Source organism: Gopherus evgoodei, chromosome 4, assembly GCF_007399415.2.
Source record: "Gopherus evgoodei ecotype Sinaloan lineage chromosome 4, rGopEvg1_v1.p, whole genome shotgun sequence".
Taxonomy (NCBI): Eukaryota; Metazoa; Chordata; order Testudines; family Testudinidae; genus Gopherus; species Gopherus evgoodei.
Window position 1 is genome coordinate 47446640 of NC_044325.1, and position 20245 is coordinate 47466884.

The 20245-nt window shown below is 44.8% G+C and overlaps 1 protein-coding gene across 9 annotated transcripts in view; it reads right to left on the reverse strand.

Moving 5' to 3' along the window:
* Positions 1 to 20245, reverse strand: part of TTC6 (tetratricopeptide repeat domain 6) — a 154058-nt gene that overhangs the window by 115160 nt on the left and 18653 nt on the right. For 7 of the 9 annotated variants that reach the window (XM_030559233.1, XM_030559228.1, XM_030559227.1 and 4 more), the window contains exon 3: positions 2211 to 2294. In XM_030559233.1, the coding sequence (XP_030415093.1) occupies positions 2211 to 2294 (84 nt within the window). The remainder of the gene's footprint in view (positions 1 to 2210; positions 2295 to 20245) is intronic. The other 2 variants (XM_030559234.1, XM_030559230.1) reach the window with 1 other exon arrangement.

Sequence of the window (20245 nt, forward strand, 5' to 3'; positions counted from 1 at the left end):
GAGGAGGCTTCAAAGTCCTTTTGAAAGTGGTCTCCATCTTCTTATCTGTGGGGTCCATAAGGTAGAATTCCCCAAGGGAATACCATATCCGTGGCAAAGGATGTTGTAGAGGCATCCACCTTTGGGGTGTCTGCAATAGAGCCCTTTAGTTCTTGAATATTATATAGCCTGAGGTCACTCTTGTTAATGTGGTTGGCCTTATCAGGCTCACTCCATTCATTCCTAAACATTTCATAGAAGGCAGAGTGAAGGGCTATTGCCATCTCAGGGGAAGTTTTTGAGGGGACAAATTTACTCTGGGGCTTACTCACAGGAACCTGCTTAGGTTTCAGAGGCAGACAGCTCACCTTCTTCAGAGAAGGAGTGAAGGAGGAAGAGGAGTCAGGGAACTTATATCACCTGGATTTTTTGAACTTTTTCTTTCCCTTTTTAGATTTTTTTTTAAACCTTTCTGTGCTCTTTGGTAGCACAGAAGCTCTGCTGCAGATTTGGTGAGGACTTTTGTGGCTTGTCTGGAATCCTCTCAAGAAGTCTGTCTCAGAATCTGCCTACTGGGTCCCATTTCCTCTCAGAGCAGGGAGGGGGAAACTCATTGTTAGAGCCTTCCTGAGCTTGGGAGGGAGGGGGCTGATTAGAAGCCCTGCTTCTTTCCCCGTGGTGCTCTGACCTACTTAGCGAGTGTGGGGGATGGGACTTGTGGACCCAAAAGCCTCCCCCTTTTTGTTCTGCAGTGGTACTCTGGTATTTACCCGAATCAAGTGGTCCGGGTCCTCCTTGCTTTTGGAGCCTCTCCCAGCTCTGCAGTGGGGTTCCTGGTCCATTTTTCCCCAATTAGCATCATGGCTGCCTCGGTGACCCTCACCCGCCTGTCTGACTCAATCACGGGACTTAAGAGAGGTTAGATGCCAGGTGAACACAACTCACTATCTTCCGAGCCTGAGAAGGCTGCCTCATCTATAGAGCACCACTTGGATTTGACCTGGTGCTTTCTTGGCTGCTCTGCCATGCCTGTAAGGGTCAGAATAGCCAGCAGGGAAGATACTGTAGTGGAAACTCAGAAAGCGTTAAACCAGAGAAGTTAACCAACCCAGGGAGGAATGCTGCTCCCCACTGCCCAGAAAACTCAACAGAAAAGTTAAAAGAAAAGGAGTAAGGACGGAAGCAAACGAAACTGCTACTGTATTCTGATGCAGAGGCAGAGTATCTGGTGGCAAGCAGAAGTACAGTGAGTTTGGCCAGACCAGGCAGCGCCACAGCACTGATCATCCTCCATGAGCTGCAGAGAGATGTAAGCTGCCCAGGCATCCAGAACTGAATGAGACACAGGGCTACAGATGTTTGTATCCTACAGGACAAATTTCTCAACATAATGTTTCCTGCTGTGCAATTTTTCCTTCATTGCCTATATTTATTTTACACAGTATCTGCAGTATTTGATAAGTTAAGACTAAAAGCAATCAATTCCTCTATGGATAAATGAACTCACAAAGAAAGGTGGAATAGTAACCAAAAGGAACTACAATGAATTGTATTAAATATTAATACTAATGGGGATTTTTGCTCAAAAATTGATGGCATGGTCTTGTCTATGGTTCCTACAATGTGTGACCTGAAAACTTGAAAAGAGACATACAACAAGGATATATACTACTCAAATACATTATATATCTCTCAGCTGCTCAGTTTACAACTGTGAGCAACACTAAGAACTTGTCTAAGCTTAAATGTGTAACCACATATAGCTAGAATGTAGGTTACAGAAAAATAAAATATACACACAAATATATAAGAACTTTTATTTACTCAAGGGCCCACTCAATACAAGCACTTAACTCGAATAATTGATTAATCATGTTTATTATTTGTAGTGCTTAGGGACCAACCAAGAACAGGGACCCCTTGTGCTGGCCCTGTACAGAGTATTGTACTGTCCTGGCCCTCAAAAGTACTTGCCATTGATTTCAGTGGAATTTTGCATATGTCCAGTAGTAGGAGAATCAGATCCCGGGGGAGACAGAGAAAAAGTAAGAAAGAAAAAGAACTGCATATTTGACTTTTATGCAGTATTATAAATGTTGTAAAACACTATTTCATTTCCTTTCACTTTTATCAGTTTGAAACATGAACTGCCTATCTGAGCAACACAGCAAGCAAACACAAGTATAATAAGTTATTATGTTTTAACATTCCTAGATAACACTGAACTTTACCATGCTCGGTTGCTGAAAACTTGTCACTATTTCTTCATTAGCTTCAGATTCAGTCTTCTTTTCCTGAGATTCAGCTGATGTCTGCTTTGCAAAGAAGAAAGAAAATTAAGTATGATTTTATGACTTATATTTGTATCCTACAAAACAAAACACCAACGAAGTGATATATTCTCATCAGCATGAGTTTTGTTTTTCACTGCAAACACTGATTAATTAATTTGAAACTGGTAAGTATGTTTATGGACAAATGATCTTAGGCCCCTATCCTACAAACACTTTTGCACATGCTTAATTTTACTACCATGAGTAATCCCTCAAGGCACTTACTTATGGTAGTAAAGTTAAGCACATGCAAAAGTATTTGCAGGATCAGAGCCCTCAAGAGCAGGATGTTGAGTAATTTCTTGAGGAACCACCTCACATGCAGAATTCTGCAGGCAGATCCAGCAAAAGAGTTACTACAGGGTTTTATAAGGGTGCTCAGCTCCGTGCAGAACTACTTATCCTCTTGTAAGGTTGGGGTGTGGAGTCCATACCATGTCTGTGCTCAACATATGCCATTTTGTTTTGGGGTCAATTCCTAAAGACAGCACTAGCTAGTGTGAGTTTTATAGCTAAAGCTATATTTTTATTTCAGAACATTTCTTTAAAATGCTTTAAAAATCACAAGAAATTAGAAACATTTATAATCTAAACAATTTATAACCGCAAGTAAATGCAAGAGGTCATTAAAGCCTTCAACAAAACATGTTAGAGAACATAAATGGAAGAAAAGATAAAAGAACCCTTCAGCAACAAAACTCCTACTGGGATTGATACCACTTATTTTCAAGTTAAATGTACAATTTTTCAAGACAACGCAGTTGGGTACATTTTCAATCTAGCATAGTGAAGATTTTAAAATATACATGAAAATAGTTTTTTGCATGTAATACTCAATTTAATTTTAATCCACCAAGTAACATTTCATTGAGAGTACATTGAAAATAAGCATCAGAGACCATGTATTTTCAAAATTGTGACTTATCAATGATGTTGAGTAAAAAAGCTGTCCAGAGGCCAAAACAAAGAGAACTGGGTCTGCTTCTACCCCACAAATTTAATCTGAAAAGCTATACAATGTTCTGAAAGGGACCCTGATGTATGTTTATTACAACAACCTTTATAATTCACCAATGACTTGCTACAACAAACAAAGGAAAAACTATGCTTGTCAAGGCAATAGTTAGTTTTTCCCTGCTTGAAAGGCAAGGAACTGAACTGTGCAGATAATTTATTGTAACTAAAATAAATTCCTGTTTAACTCCCAGTTCTTTTTTTCTTCCTAAAGTCATGCTCATGTTATCAACCTTTAATAAATATATCTCACTATGTATGAAAATTTTATATTTTACATAGCAGTTTTATTTTACCCAAGAGATCACATTTGTTCTTCAGTAAGATAGAAAATGTTAAAATAAGTTTAAGGAAAAATCTGTATTTATATTTAATCTATATTCTATTTATATTCACTAAATAGGCATGCCCTGAAAACCCAAAGACCAGTGCTTCAGCTGTACTAAATCAGGATAGCTCCACTGATTTACACATGCTGAAGTGCTGGCCCAAAACATGTTGGCATTCTGTGGGAGTCATAACATGGAACATACATCATGAAGATCCCACTAACACTTACATTCTGAGTAGTAGGTATGCTTAAAACTTCAGGTTTCCAATAAAAGTATATAAAGAGGTTGCTATTCATCCTACTAACGATCAAAAAGTGAATCTTAAAGCAGTGGAATGAGATAATAGCTCCTGACATATAAGAACAGATAGAACACATATAACATCATCTTCCCAAGCTGGAACACACAACCTTCCTCCTTTTGCAACATCTGCACATATTGCAAGCATAGTCAATAATGGACTATCATTTACTGGCCACTATCAGTATACTTAGTGTTGTATATTTGGTTGTCCTGGTAATAGCCCCTTGCTGTTGCTATGGCAACTGAGTTCAATTATTAGGGGATGGCCCTGCCAGTTTTGGCTGGTTTGGTTAGTTCAGTGTGTGTAAATAAATGGTTGCTTTTTAAGGCTTACAGCTCTCCGGTCTCCACTGATTTCTTCCTAAACCTGCTGCCCCCAAGGATACAACAAAGTGGCAATGAGGATAGAACACCTGTGCTGCGTCAGCAACAGAAGGAAGTAGAAGTCAAGGTAAAGAAAGAAAAAAAAACTACCACCAAACTCTTTTAGCTGCTTCTTGTTGGCATTAACTGTGAAACTGAAACTAAAACCATGACTACACTTATACTTTTGAGGAAGATACAGTGCAATGGCATGTGTATACTGAGCGTTTTGAGCTTTTTGTTATTGCAAATGACATTACAGAAGCGAAGAAGGTGCCAATATTCTTAAGTGTTGTAGGAGCTAAAACCTACTCCCTGCTACGCAGCTTACTACACCCTGTTAAGCCTGAGACCAAATCTTATAGTGACATTGTGGAAGTCCTGGGGTCTCATTTTTCCCCAAAACCACTGGTAATTGCTGAAAGAAATAGGTTCCACAAAAGAGACCAAAAAGAAGATAAAACAGTTGTACAATTTGTAGCAACTTTAAAAAAGCTAGCAGAACACTGTGAATTTAAGGAGATGTTAAAGGATGCCCTGCATGACAGGTTAGTGTGTGGCCTGTACAGTGAAGCTATACAGAAGCATCTACTGACAGAGGCTCAGCTTACTTTACAGAAGGCTGTTGATATTGCAGTCTTCATGGAACTGGCTACAAAGGAGGCACAATACATCTGTGCATCTCCTAAGGTGCATAAAGTGTCACAGGAACCTACGCACAAAACTGTGCAGAGTCAGGAATGTTACCGCTGTGGTAAGCCGGGTCACTAGGCATCAGAATGCTGGGGTAAGGACCTGGTGTGTCGGCACTGTGGCAAAAAGGGACACATTGTGTGTGCCTGTAAACAAAGGAAAAAGAGGCCTGTGGTCTTGCCGACCAAAAGGGGAACCCTTCATACCCTAGAGCAGAACCAGGATGACCAAGGTGACACCTCATCGCAAGAAGTGCCACTGCATGTTTTGTCTTTGGCAGTGGGCTCACATGAATACTGGGTAACCCCATTGTTGGATGGCAAATCTATACACATGGAACTGGACACTGGTGCAGCTGTCTTGCTGGTCTCCGAGACCGTGTATAAAGAAAAGCTACAGCATCTTCCGCTTAAAGTAACAAAAACTGTTCTGAAGACTTATACAGGAGAAGCTGTGCCCATGTTGGGCACTACAGATGTTAAGATGAAGCTCAATGGACAGGCTGCTAAATTGCCACCATTTGCGATGAGAGGTAATTACCCAGCCTTAATGGGTAGGTCTTGGCTTGGGAAGATTCTGAACTGGGCAGAAGTGCACCGAATGACTAAAGAAGAAACTAGTCTGACCACTTGTCACGGAGTGTGGGGGAATTAGGGCCCTGCACCCCTGGCTTCCTGCAATTCACCATGACTCTTAGCCAGCCAGCAAAGCAGAAGGTTTATTTAGATGACAGGAACGCACTCCAAGACAGGTCTTGCAGGCACAGACAACAGGATCCTCCCCAATTAGGTCCCTCTTGGGGTCCCAGGAACACCACAACCCCCCGGTCAGAGCCTTGTCTATGCTTCTCTCCATTTCCCAGCCAGCTCTTGAAAACCCCTCTGACTCCCCAGCGTCTCCTCCCCCCAGCTTTTGTTCAGCTTCCTGGGCAGAGGTGTCACCTGGCCTCTAACCCCTTCCTGGGTTCTCACGTTACATGCTCAGGCATCGTCCCTCAAGGCCAGTCTCCCATCCCCCAATACAGATTGCCCTCCCAGGCCAACACTCACCACTCAGCATTCACAGACCACAGTAAGAACAGTCGCAGTTCGTCACACTACTATACTAAGGAAACATGCTGCTGTTTTTGGAGAGGACCTGGGAAGTATGAAGGGAATCATTGTGACATTAAACATTAAACCTGACAGTCAACCAAAATATCTGAAAGCCCGACCTGTGCCATATGCCATCAGGCCAAACATTGAAGTGGACCTGGAGCACCTGGTCACCAGTGGAGTATTAATACCAGTAACCAATAGCCCATGGGCCACTCTTATCATTCCAATAGTGAACAAAGATGGCTCCCTCCAGATTTGCAGTTATTTTAAAGTCACTGTCAGCCCGGTGTTGCGTGCAGAGCAATACCCGCTTCACCGCACCGATGACCTCTTCGCGGGCCTGGCTGGGGGACAAAAGTTCAGTAAGAGTGATCTGAGTCAAGTGTATTTGCAGATGCATGCCAATGAAAAGTCCCAAGAGCTGTTGACTATTGTGATTCACAAGGGGCTTTTATCGATACTGTCGCCTACCCTTCGGAATAATGTATGTTCCTGCCCTGTTCCAGAGGGCTATGGACCAGATCTTGTGTGGCTTGCCAGGAGTTCAGTGCTATCTGGATGACATCCTGGTCACTTGAAGAAATTAAGAGGATCACTTAAAGAATTCAGAGGCTACTCTACAAAGACTGGAAGAGTATGGCCTATAAGTCCGCAAAGACAAGTGTGAATTCTTCCAGCCCTCTGTTGAATATTTGGGACACATCATTGATGCTGTGGGTCTTCATAAGGCCCCTGCAAAAGTTAAGGCTATTGTGGAGGCTCCCCAACCTCAAAATGCTAGCCAGCTGTGCTCATTTCTAGGACTATTGAACCATTATGGAAAGTTCATCTCACACTGTTAAAACCACTTCATGAACTCCTTGGGCAGAAGTGGGACTGAAGCCTGTAATGTTGCATTTAATAAAGCTAAAGATGCATTGCTAAATTCTGAAATTCTAATACACTTTCATCCATCCTTACCCATACAATTGGCCTGCGATGCCTCCCCATATGGAGTAGGAGCAGTCGTGTCACACATTATGCCTTTGGGAGAAGAGAGACTTATTGCTTTTGCTTCACACACTCTAAGCAAAGCAGAAACTAACTATGCCCAAATCGAACATGAGGCATTGGGAATCGTTTTTGGAATTTGGAAGTTTCATAAGTACCTGTTTGGGCGGAAGTTTACTCTTCTCACAGACCATAGACCTCTGACATCAATTCTTGTACCCTACATAGGCATCCCCCCATTAGCTGCTAGTCGTATGCAACGTTGGGCATTGTTACTTTCAGCGCATATATATAAAATCAAATATACGAAATCCACTCCGCACTGCAATGCAAATGGTCTCTCAAGGTTGCCTTTGCTAGTCAAACATCAAGATACTGCCCAAAAGGAAATATTCTACTTTGAACAGGGAGAGAATACATCTATCACTGCTACTCAGACAAAGAAGGCAACTCACGTTGACCCAGTATTGTCCCAAGTTATGGACCTGGTGATGCACGGCAAATCTTGACAAACCTCTCCAGTCTCACCCAACCTTGTTACCTACATGTCCAAGACAATGGAGTTATCAATCCAATCTGGTTGTTTGTTTTGGGGGAGATGTGTCATTATCCCACTACCACTGAGATCACAAATGTTAGAACAGCTACATTCCGGTCACTGTGGAATAGATCACATGAAGGAAATTGCACAAAGCTATTTTTGGTGGCCTGGTTTGGACAGTGCTATTGAAGAGAAGGCAAGAATTTATATGTTATGTCAGGGTGTCAGGAATGCACCCCAGTTGATGCCCCTACACCCCTGGGACTGGCCTGAAAACCCGTGGAAATGTATTCACATTGACTTCACTGGCCCCCTTGAAGGAAGCATGTTCTTAGTGGTGGTAGATGCCCATTCTAAATGGCCAGAAGTCTCTATAATGCAGTTCACTACTGCAGAGAGTACTATCCAAAAACTATGGGGACTCTTTAGTTGTTTCGGTCTGCCAGAACAACTTGTGAGCGACAACGGACAACAGTTCGTCTCTCAGGAGTTTCAAAATTTTATGAAAGCAGGGTGTCGATGGACGTTGAGACCTGCAGGGAATCCTCCAGGGAGAAGCTCTGGAAGGTTTCCAAGAGGTACTTGTTAATTCTCTGCCGCAGATTCCAAGGCATTGCAGCCTTGTTAGTTCCCCCACTGTTGGAAACTGTACCATGCCATTTAGCGAGCACTGGAGCTGGGACCAAAACAGCACATAGCTGGGCTGCATATACACCGAGGTGAAAGCCGCAAGCATTCAGCAGCTGAGCCATGGTTTCTCTGGTCACCCTCAGCAGCAAGATGTCAGCCAGCAGGTTAGCTACTTATGAAAAAGGGTGGGATAATTTTAGAATGAGATCCCTGCAAAGGTGCCCTGCAAGCCATGACCTTTTTGTCCATATGCACAACAGCCTTCCCCCACTCCCGAAACTCACCATGACTGGCGTGCGCACGGAGCTGTGTGCCTGCCTAGAGTCTCAGAGGGAAAGTGATTTCTACTAACAAAATACCCTTTTTACTAAAATATTTCAATTGTTTGCTGAAATGTAACAATCCCTTTTCTGTTCAGCACAGACCTTGAAGAAGACACCACGCAACCTCACAGACTGGCTGCGGCACATAAGAAAAAGCCTAGGAACAGCAAAGAAGACATGTTCCACAAGGTTATACAGCGTGATGAGAGACAGACCAGGGAATGGAAAGACTGCTGGGAAGCCAAAAGGCCAGGACAGAAAAGAGAACGCTGCTTTTGCTAGGCAAGCGACAGAGCGGATGATAAAAGTTAAGGAGGATCATACAGAGATGCTCAAGTCTCTGATGGGTCTGCTCAATCTGCAGCTGTCAGTTTGAGCACCACTGCAGCAGATGTACAATTATTTGCCAACCGCACCCCCATCTATGCCCACACATTCCTTTTCACTTCACAGCACTCCTGAGTTTCCCCATCACTCCACCCCTCTCACAGCTTGCACAATGATAGCTGAAGCTATACACCGTTGTGAAGTTTTACCCTTTTTAACAATAAATAAGGCTAAGGTATTTAATAGTAAAGTGTTTTTATTCTGTGTTCTACAAAAGCATATAGCAATCAATTCACTCTCGGGAACAGGTTCCTAAAGCATTGTATTGCATGGATCTTGGGCCCTAAAATTGTACATGGATGCAACAGGGAAGCAACTCCAAAGCAGACATGCATTACTGCCCCTCATTGTCAAAGTGGTTCCTCAAAGCCTCTCTGATGTTAATAGCAGCCCCCAGGGTCCTCTGACAGCCCTAGCATCAGTCTGTTCAAACTGCAGCCAAGTGCTCTGCCTCAGTGCTCTACATGTGAGCAAACATTTCACCCTTAGATTCACACACATTATGCAAAGTGCAGCACGCAGCTACGACCATGGGAATATTATCCCTGGTAAGGTCTAGCCCTGCCATTTAAACACCTCAAGCGAGCTTTCAAACAGCCAAAGGCACATTCAACTACCATGCGGCACCTGCTCAGCCTGTTGTTAAAATGCTTCTTGTTGCTGTCCAGGTGCCCTGTGTAAGGTTTCATGAGCCAGGGCTGTTAGGGGTAAACTGAGTCTCCCAGGATTAGTACGAGCATTTCCAAATCCCCCACTGTGAACTTGTGGTCTGGAAAGAAAGTCCCCGGCTCTGTACATGCCACTGTTCCTGAAGATGTATGTGTCATGCACCTTTCCAGACTAGCCTGCATTGATGTCCATGAAATGCCCCCAGTGATACACAAGCACCTGCAACACCATGAGATGTATCCCTTCCTATTGATGTATTCAGAGGCAAGGTGGTCTGGCACTAAAATTGAAATGTGTGTGCCGTCAATCGCCACACCACAATTACGGAAACCCATCTCTGCAAAGCCATCCACCATTTCATGCACATTTCCCAGAGTCACGATCCTACGCAGGAGAATGCAATTTATTGCCCTGCACACTTGGGGTATGTCTACACTACAAAATTAGGTCAAATTTATAGAAGTCGATTTTTTAGGAAGCACTTTTATACAGTCGATTGTGTGTGTCCCCACTAAGCGCATTAAGTTGGCGGAGTGCGTCCACAGTACCGAGCCTAGCATTGACGTACAGAGGTTAGTGGAGCATTGCACTGTAGGTAGCTATCCCAGAGTTCCCACAGTCTCCACCACCCATTTGAATTCTTGGTTGAGTTCCCACTGCCTGATTAGGCAAAAACATTGTCATGGGTGGTTTTGGGTACATGTCATCGGTCGCCTCTCCCTCCGTGAGAGCAACAGCAGACAATCATTTCACGCATTTTTTCCACCCATATGCCACACCACAGCAAGCGTGAAGCCCGCTCAGCTCAGCCGCCGCTGTTGTGTCCTGTGTGCTGCTGGCAGCAGACGGTACAATAGGGCTGCAAACCATCGTAACGCTTCCGCTGCCATTCTGCTCTCCTGCTCTGGCAGCTGACGGTACAGTTGGGCTGAAAAACATCATCACGCTTCCGCTGCCACTCTACTCTCCTGCAGATGCTATACCACAGCAAGCATGGAGCCCGCTCAGATCACCAAGAAAGTTATGAGCACTGTAAACACCTCGCGCATTATCCTGCAGTATATGCAGCACCAGAACCTACAAAAGCAGGCGAGGAGGCAAGAGCAGCGCGATGACGAGAGTGATGAGGACATGGACACAGACTTCTCTCAACACACGGGTCCTGGCAATTTGGACATTATGATGGTAATGGGGCAGGTTCATGCCGTGGAACACTGATTCTGGGACCAGGAAACAAGCACAGAATGGTGGGAGTGCATAGTGTTGCAGGTCTGGGATGATTCCCAGTGGCTGCAAAACTTTTAGATGCATAAGGGCACTTTCATGGAACTTTGTGACTTGCTTTCCCCTGCCCTGAAGCGCAAGAATACCAAGATGAGAGCAGCCCTCACATTTCACAAGCAAGTGAGGATAGCCATCAGGAATCTTGCAATGCCAGACAGCTACCGGTCAGCCAGGAATCAATTTGGAGTGGGCAGATCTACTGTGGGGGCTGTTGTGATCCAAGTAGCCAATGCAATCACTGAGCTGCTGATATCAAGGGTAGTGACTCTGGAAAATGTGCAGGTCATAGTGGATGGCTTTGCTGCAATGGGATTCCCTAACTGCGGTGGGGTGATAGACGTAACACATATCCCTATCTTGGGACCGGAGCACCAAGAAAGCGAGTACATAACCAAAAGGGATACTTTTCAATAGTGCTGCAAGCACTGGTGGATCACAAGGGACGTTTCACCAACATCAGCGTGGGATGGCTGGGAAAGGTACATGACACTCACATCTTCAGGAACACTGGTCTGTCTGAATGGCTACAGCAAGGGACTTTCTTTCCAGACCAGAAAATAACCGTTGGGGACGTTGAAATGCCTATACTTATCCTTGGGGACCCAGCCTACCCCTTAATGCCATGGCTCATGAAACCATACACAGGCAGCCTGGACAGTAGTCAGGAGCTGTTCAACTATAGGCTGAGCATGTGCAGAATGGTGGTAGAATGTGCATTTGGATGTTTAAAAGCATGCTGGTGCAGTTTACTGACTCGGTGAGACCTCAGCAAAACCAATATTCCCATTGTTATTACTGCTTGCTGTGCGCTCCACAATATCTGTGAGAGTAAAGGGGAAGACATTTATGGTGGGATGGGAGGTTGAGGCAAATCGCCTGGCCGCTGATTACATGCAGCCCGACACCAGGGTGGTTAGAAGAGCACAGCAGGGTGTGCTGTGCATCATAGAAGCTTTGAAAACCAGTTTAATGACTGGCCAGTCTATGGTGTGAAAGTTCTGTTTGTTTCTGCTTGATGAAAACCCACCCCCTTGGTTCACTCTACTTCCCTGTAAGCCAACCACCCTCCCCTCCCCCCTTTGATCACCGCTTGAAGAAGCAATAAAGTCGTTGTTTCAAATTCATGCATTCTTTATTAATTAGTCACAGAAATAAGGGGATAACTGCCAAGGTAGCCTGGGAGGGGTGGTGGAGGAGTGAAGCACCAAATGGGGTGGTGGAGGATGGGAGGAGGGCAGGACAAGGCCACACTGCACTTCAAAACTTATTGAATGCCAGCCTTCTGTTGCTTGGACAGTCCTCTGGAGTGGAGTGGTTGGGTGCCCGGAGTCCCCTTCCCTGCATTCTTGGGCGTCTGGGTGAGGAAGCTATGGAACTTGGGGAGGAGGGTGGTTGGTTACACAGGGGCTGCAGCAGCGGTCTGTGCTCCTGCTGCCTTTCCTGCACCTCAACCATACGCCAGAGCATATCAGTTTGTTCCTCCAGTAGCCTCAGCATTGCCTCCTGCCTCCTCTCATCACACTGCCGCCACCGCTCCTCTTGCTCCCGCCACCTCTCATCTCGCATGTCCCTCCTGTCCTTGTGTTCACTGGTGCTTTCCTGGACTCTGACATTGTTTGCCTCCATGCATTCCCCTGGGCTCTTTCAGTGCAGGAGGACTGCATGAGCTCAGACAAAATTTCATCGCGAATGCGTTTTTTCGCCTTCTAATCTTCGCTATCCTCTGGGAAGGAGAAGATAGTGTGAGCGTTGAAACATCTGCAGCTAGTGGTGGCTAACAGCGGGGATGATTTCTTTTCAGCCACAGGCACACAGCCCAGCACGAATGGCCACCTCTGAATGTCCCCTTAATAAAATTCCCCTATTTCAAACAGGATAACACAGAGAGATAAAGAACAGATGTTGCTTGACTGCATTCCAGAAGCTTTACTGGCCACGAATATATCCCAAGTCTTCAGGGCAAATTAATCATTAAACGTGCTTCTTTTAAACCATGTATTATATTTACAAAGGCACACTCACCAAAGGGGCCTTCTCCCCTTCAAGGTCCAAGAACCCGAGTTGAGAGGGTAATGTCTCCAGGGTGATAAACAGTTCCTGGCATTTGGAAGAATGGTTTCTCCACTTGCCTGCTGTGCGCTATCTTCAACCTCATCCTCATCATCATCTTCTTTGTCTCCAAAATCCTCATCCTTGTTGTGTGACACTCCCTTGCAGGAGTCCACATACAAGGGTGGGGTAGTTGTAGGGGCACCCCCTAGAATTGCATGCAGCTCCTGATAGAAGTGGCATGTCTGGGAGTCTGACCCGTTTGCCTCTTTGGTTTTTTGGTAAGCTTGCCTGAGTGCATTAAGTTTCACGCGGCACTGCTGTGGGTCCTTGTTATAGCCTCTGTCCTTCATGCCCTTGGAGATTTTTTCAAATATTTTGGCATTTCGTCTTTTGGAATGGAGTTCTGATAGCATGGATTCGTCTCCCCATACAGCAATCATAGACTCACAGATTCTAGGGTCAGAAGGGACCAATGTGATCACCTATCTTCAAATTGTGGTTTGAAGACCTCAAGCAGCAGAGAATCCACCAGCAAGTGACCCATGCCCCACGCTGCAGAGGAAGGCGAAAAACCTCCAGGGCCTCTGCCAATCTGCCCCGGAGGAAAATTCCTTCCCGACCCCAAATATGGCAATCAGCTAAACCCTGAGCATGTGGGCAAGACTCACCAGCCAGCATTCAGAAAAGAATTCTCTGCAGTAACTCAGATCCCATCCCATCCAACATCCCATCACCGACCACTGGGCATACTTATCTCTTGATAATCAAAGATCAATTGCCAAAATTAGGCTATCCCATCATACCATCCCTTCCATAAACTTATCAAGCTTAATCTTAAAGCCAGATATGTCTTTTGCCCCCACTACTCCCCTTGGAAGGCTGTTCCAGAACTTCACTCCTCTAGCGGTTAGAAACCTTCATCTAATTTCAAGTCTAAACTTCCTAGTGTCCAGTTTATACCCATTTGTTCTTGTATCTACATTGGTACTAAGCTTAAATAATTCCTCTCCCTCCCTAATATTAATCCCTCTGATATATTTATAAAGAACAAGCATATCCCCCCTCAGCCTTCTTTTGGCTAGACTAAACAAGCCAAGCTCTTTGAGTCTCCTTTCATATGACAGGTTTTCCATTCCTCGGATCATCCTAGTAGCCTGTCTCTGAACCTGTTCCAGTTTGAATTCATCCTTCTTAAACGTGGGAGACCAGAACTGCACACAGTATTCCAGGTGGGGTCTCACCAGTGCCTTATATAACGGTACTAACACCTCCTTATCTTTGCTGGAAATACCTCGCCTGATGCATCCTAAAACCGCATTAGCTTTTTTAACGGCCAAATCACATTGGCGGCTCATAGTCATCCTGTGATCTACCAATTCCCCAAGGTCCTTCTCCTCCTCTGTTGCTTCCAACTGATGCGTCCTCAATGTATATCTAAAGTTCTTATTATTAATCCCTAAGTGCATGACCTTGCACTTTTCACTATTAAATTTCATCCTATTACTATTACTCCCGTTTACAAGGTCATCCAGATCTTCCTGTATGATATCCCGGTCCTTCTCCGTGTTAGCAATACCCCCCAGCTTCGTGTCATCTGCAAACTTTATTAGCACATTCCCGCTTTTTGTGCCAAGGTTAGTAATAAAAAGGTTAAATAAGATTGGTCCCAAAACCGATCCTTGAGGAACTCCACTAGTAACCTCCTTCCAGCCTGACAGTTCACCCTTCAGTACAACCCATTGTAGTCTCCCCTTTAACCAGTTCCTTATCCACCTTTCAATTTTCATATTGATCCCCATCTTTTCCAATTTGACTAATAATTCCGCATGTGGAACCATATCAAATGCCTTACTGAAATCGAGGTAAATTAGGTCTACCGCATTTCCTTTGTCTAAATAATCTGTCACCTTCTCAAGAAAGAGATCATGTGGTTTGGCACGATCTACCTTTAGTAAAACCATGTTGTACTTTGTCCCAATTATCATTGACCTCAATGTCCTTAACTACTTTCTCCTTCAAAATTTTTTCCAAGACCTTACATACTACAGATGTCAAACTAACAGGCCTATAGTTACTCGGATCATTCTTTCTCCCTTTCTTAAAGATAGGAACTACGTTAGCAATTCTCCAGTCGTACGGTACAACCCCTGAGTTTAAAGATTTATTAAAAATTCTCGCTAACGGGCTTGCAATTTCATGCGCCAGTTCCTTTAATATTCTCGGATGAAGATTGTCTGGGCACTCCGATTTTGTCCCATTAAGCTGTTCAAGTATGGCTTCTACCTCAGATGTGGTCATATCCACCTCCATATCCTCATTCCCGTTTGTCATCCTTCCATTAGCCCTAAGCTCCTCATTAGCCTTATTAAAGACTGAGGCAAAGTACTTATTTAGATATTGGGCCATGCCTAGGTTATCCTTAACCTCCTTTCCATCCACAGTGTTTAGCGGTCCCACTTATTCTTTCTTTGTTTTCTTCTTATTTATATGGCTATAGAACCTTTTACTATTGGTTTTAATTCCCTTTGCAAGGTTCAACTCTACTTGGCTTTTAGCCTTTCTCACTTTATCACTACATGTTCTGACCTCACTAAGGTAGTTTTCCTTGCTAATCCCACCCTTCTTCCACTCCTTGTAGGCTTTCTGCTTTTTCTTAATCACCTCTCTGAGATGCTTGCTTATCCAGCTTGGTCTACAACTCCTGCCTATGGTTTTTTTCTCCTTTCTTGGGATGCAGGCTTATGATAGTTTCTCCAGCTGCCACTTAAAGTAATTCCAGGCCTCCTCTGCATTTAGATCCACAAGTTCTTCAGTCCAATCCACTTCCCTAACTAAGTTCCTTAATTCTTTAAAGTTAGCCCTTTTGAAATCAAAAACCCTAGTCCCAGATCTATTTTTGTTTATCCTTCCATCTAGTTTGAACTGAATTAGCTCATGATTACTCGAACCAAGGTTGTCCCCTACAACCATTTCTTCTATGAGGTCCTCACTACTCACCAAAACCAAATCTAAAATGGCATCCTCCCTTGTTGGTTCTTCAACTACTTGGTGAAGGAATCCATCAGCTATCACATCCAGAAAAATCTGAGCCCTATTATTCTTGCTAGCACTTGTCCTCCAGTCTATATCTGGGAAGTTAAAGTCTCCCAGGATCACACATTTCCCATTATTGTTTACTTCCTTAAAAACATTAAAGAGGTCTCTATCCATACCAAATCAGATCCCGGCGGTCTGTAGCACACCCCAAGCACTATCTCACGGGAGGCTCTAGTAGCTTTCTTTCCCAGTGTGATTTTTGCCCAGACAGACTCTGTCTTGTCCATTCCAATCACTTCTTATTTCTTTACAGTTAACCTCCTCATTGATGTACAATGCCTACTCCACCACCTTTGCCTTTATTTCTGTCTTTCCTAAACAGCACATAGCCTTCAATACCCGTACTCCAGTCATGACTACTATTCCACCAGGTTTTCTGTTATCCCTATAATATCCCGGTTTCACTTCCTGCACCAGTAGCTCTAGTTCCTCCATTTTGTTCCCTAGGCTCCTTGCTTTAGTGTACAGACATCTTTAATTTTTGCCGTTTGGCTTCACTCACATTCTGTACCCTGTTAGGCACAGACCATTCTACCACCAGCATCACCTGTTAGTCTGTTATCTACACTACCCTTCCTCCTTATGCCAATTCTTCTGCCCACGGCTGTATCCTCTCTACTTGTTTACTTCCCTCTCAAGGTTAAATTCCGGCGTGGAGATCTCCTGAACATCTCCCAACCATCTCCCCCAAATTTCTAATTTAAAGCTCTCTTAATCAGGTCGGCAAGCCTCCATTCTAGAAGTCTATTTCCCTCCTCTACTCAGGTGAAGTCCATCCTGAGAGAACAGTCTTTTGTCCGTAAATGCTTCCCAATGGCCGTACATCCCAAAGCCCTCCTTTATAGCACACTGCCTGAGCCATCTGTTGATCGCCATAATCTTGTTACACCTTTGTCGCCCTTCTCTAGGAACTGGCAGAATCCCACTGAAGATCACCTGAGCCTCGAATTTCCTTAAGCGTCTTCCCCAGTCTGGCATAGTCTCCCTTGATACATTCCAGAGAGTATCTAGCCGTATCATTCGTTCCCACATGAAGGACAATCAACGGATTCTTCCCCTGCTTCCCGCTAGTATCCTTTTCAGCCTCAGGTCCACATCCTGTATCTTAGCCCCCTGGCAGACAGCACCACCCTTCTGTTCTCCCGATCAGCTCTAGTTACAGGCCTGTCTATTCTTCTCAGTAAGGAGTCTCCAATCACATAGACCTGCCTTTTCCTGGTGACAGTGTGATTCTCCCGTCTATCCCCCACACCCACTGGCTGCAAGTCCTCTCGATTCCTATTCCCCCTTGCAATCCTCCTGGGGCTCATATCTGGTGTTCCTCCATTGACTCCTCCCCTCCTCTTGTAGGACTATCAGCTCTTTTCTTTTTCCTTGCTCTCTCCCCTTCAGTGGCCACCTGCTGTGCCCCTTCTTCATTTTCCAATTCTGCAAACCTGTTCCTGAGTTCTATTTCTCCTTCACTGGCCCGTCTTTTCCTCTGCCTGGTTCTCTTCGTCACATGCTTCCACCGTCCACTTTCCTTACCCAGCAGTCTCTCCTCTGAATTCTTTCGTCCTGCTTCCATCTGCACGTCTGAGCTTATCCCTTCAGCCCCCTCGTGTCTGTGCTCCATCATCTGCTCAAACCCCCTCCTAAACTCAACGAGAGTTTGCACCTGCATCTCCAGTCCTTGGATCTTTTCTTCCATCAGCTCTATCAGGCGGCACTTCATGCAGACAAAACTCTTTTCAGGCACCCCCTCCAGGATCATGTACATGCCGCAGCTTCTACATCCGATCATCCTCATTGTGTCTTTTACTGCTACCTCTGTATCAGTCATAGCCTTCCCACCTAAAGCCTGGTAGTCAACACCACACAAACCCCCAGCAGGCACCAGAGCACCACCCTATCCCTTAATTAGCTTGTCAGTTCCTCTGTCTTAGTCTCCCCCGGAAACTCCCACTGAAACTCCTGTTGACAGTTCTGTTTGCTGGCTCCTGTGCCGCTGCAGCTGTCTGTGCCGCTGCCTGACTGGCTGGCTACTTATATAGGACCCCTAATCAGGTAAGCCCCGCCCCCTAATCAGGGCTCCGCTGCTCTCCCAGCACACTGCCCCTAGCAGCCTCCACATCAGATCCAGTACCTCCCATTCGGTCCATGCTGGAGCTCTTCTGTGATTCTGGGACTCCATGGTCACCTGTGCTGATGAACTCTGCATGGTCACCTGTGCTAATCAACTTGCCATGCTGGCCAAACAGGAAATAAAATTCAAAAGTTCGCGGGGCTTTTCCTGTCGACCTGGCCAGTGCATCTGAGTTGAAAGTGCTGTGCAGAGCGGTCACAATGGAACACTCTTGGAAGCTCCCGGAGACCAATACCGTCAAATTGCATCCACACTACCCCCAAATTCAACCTGGCAATGTCAATTTCAGCGCTAATCCCCTCGTTGGGGAGGAGTACAGAAATCGATTTTAAGAGCCCTTTAAGTAGACAAAAATGGCTTCATTGTGTGGACGGGTGCAGGGTTAAATCAATCTAACGCTGCTAAATTCGACCTAAACTCATAGTGTAGACCAAGGCTTGGAGTAATACAGCCCCAGCAGTGAACTTCCCCATTCCAAATTGATTTGGAAGGATGGGGGAGCACTTCCCCATACGGTGACTCCTCCTCTCCGCAGCTGAGGAGCAATGGAGGCAAGAAACAGGGGAGGATGCTGAGCTTCCTGCAGCTGGAGGAGGTTTCTGGGCATGGGTCTGATGCAACCCCAGCCACTCCTTGCAGGGGAAGAAGTCCCGTTCTCTCCTGCCTCCCACCCAGCCAGGATTAACACCTGATCCTGGATCAGAGTAGAAGCCACTGGCTGGGATGTTCCCAGCCTTGTATTGATTTACCTCTCCACTGGCTGCTCCATGTGCCTGAAATGATGTACCTGCACAGCTAGGGAGTGGTGCGTGACTGCTCTTGCAGCTTCCCTATCAGAAAATCATTTTTCTATGGGGAAGCAAAGAAATCTGCAGGGGCCATTAATTCTGTACAGAATTCCCCAAAGAGTATGTATCACAGGCCACCAACAGCACAAAGGACCTGCATACTAAGGATGAGGGAAACAGTAATAAGAACATGTAAAAACAGAAAAGAGTCCTGTGGCACCTTATAAACTAACAGAAGTTTTGGAGCATGAGTTTTCGTGGGTGAATACCCACTTCGTCGGATGTATGCATAAGAACATGTGTTTATATAGAACATCTCTTTGCATAACGAGATTATTTGGAGCTGATTAGGGGTTTTTTTTAAAAGAAGATTTAAGCAAATAATTTAAACATCAGAGGTCCCTAGGCCATCATCACCAGGTAATTTTCCATAGCATCATGACAGACATGTATTGAAGAGAAATTTGGAGGAAAGTGTAGTGGCTTACCAGACTCTTTCAGGGACAGTTTACCATGCATAAGGGTTGCATGGAAGATTGTGTGATGCTGCTTGTGAAGCAAGTGAATAATTGGCCAATGCAGTATAAAGAACAGCATTATTAGTAGAGCAGAGGACATGGGGCGCCAACACAATAAAGTACAAATACAGATAAGAAAGATGGGTCTAAACTGAGAAGGGCCTTAACAAGTCTGGAACTTCTGAAGGTGAAGCCAGTGGAAGGACTCAAAGAGCAGGATGATGTGTTCAGATATATGGGTCAGGAAGATGATCTTAGCAGCAGTATTTTGAATATACCTCAGGGAAGCGAGGGTGAATGTCAGGAAGACCAGAGAAAAGGAGGTTGCAATTATCAAGATGGGCAAGAATAAGAGCCTAAACAACAGTGAAAAGACTAAATTTTAGAGATGTTATAGACATTTGGACACAGTCTGAAATGGATGCTCTTATTTGCATTCCAAAATAATGTTACCATTCCTTTAGTATTTAAACAAAAAAGCAGAAGCAGTAGAAAACTGAAGAAAAGGATGGACAAATAGCCCTGGTAATCAAACTTGTAATGAAAAAAATTACGTTTCTTTTACAGAAGAACAGTGAGGAGCCAAGTAGGAGCCAGCCCACAAATCTACTCTAACCAGAAAATAAGGAAGATGTGAAGAGTCTGACCTTCCTTCTTAAAGGCCTGATTCAAATCCAAATCATATAAATGAAAAGACCTCCCATTATCTTCAATGGGAGTTGAACTGG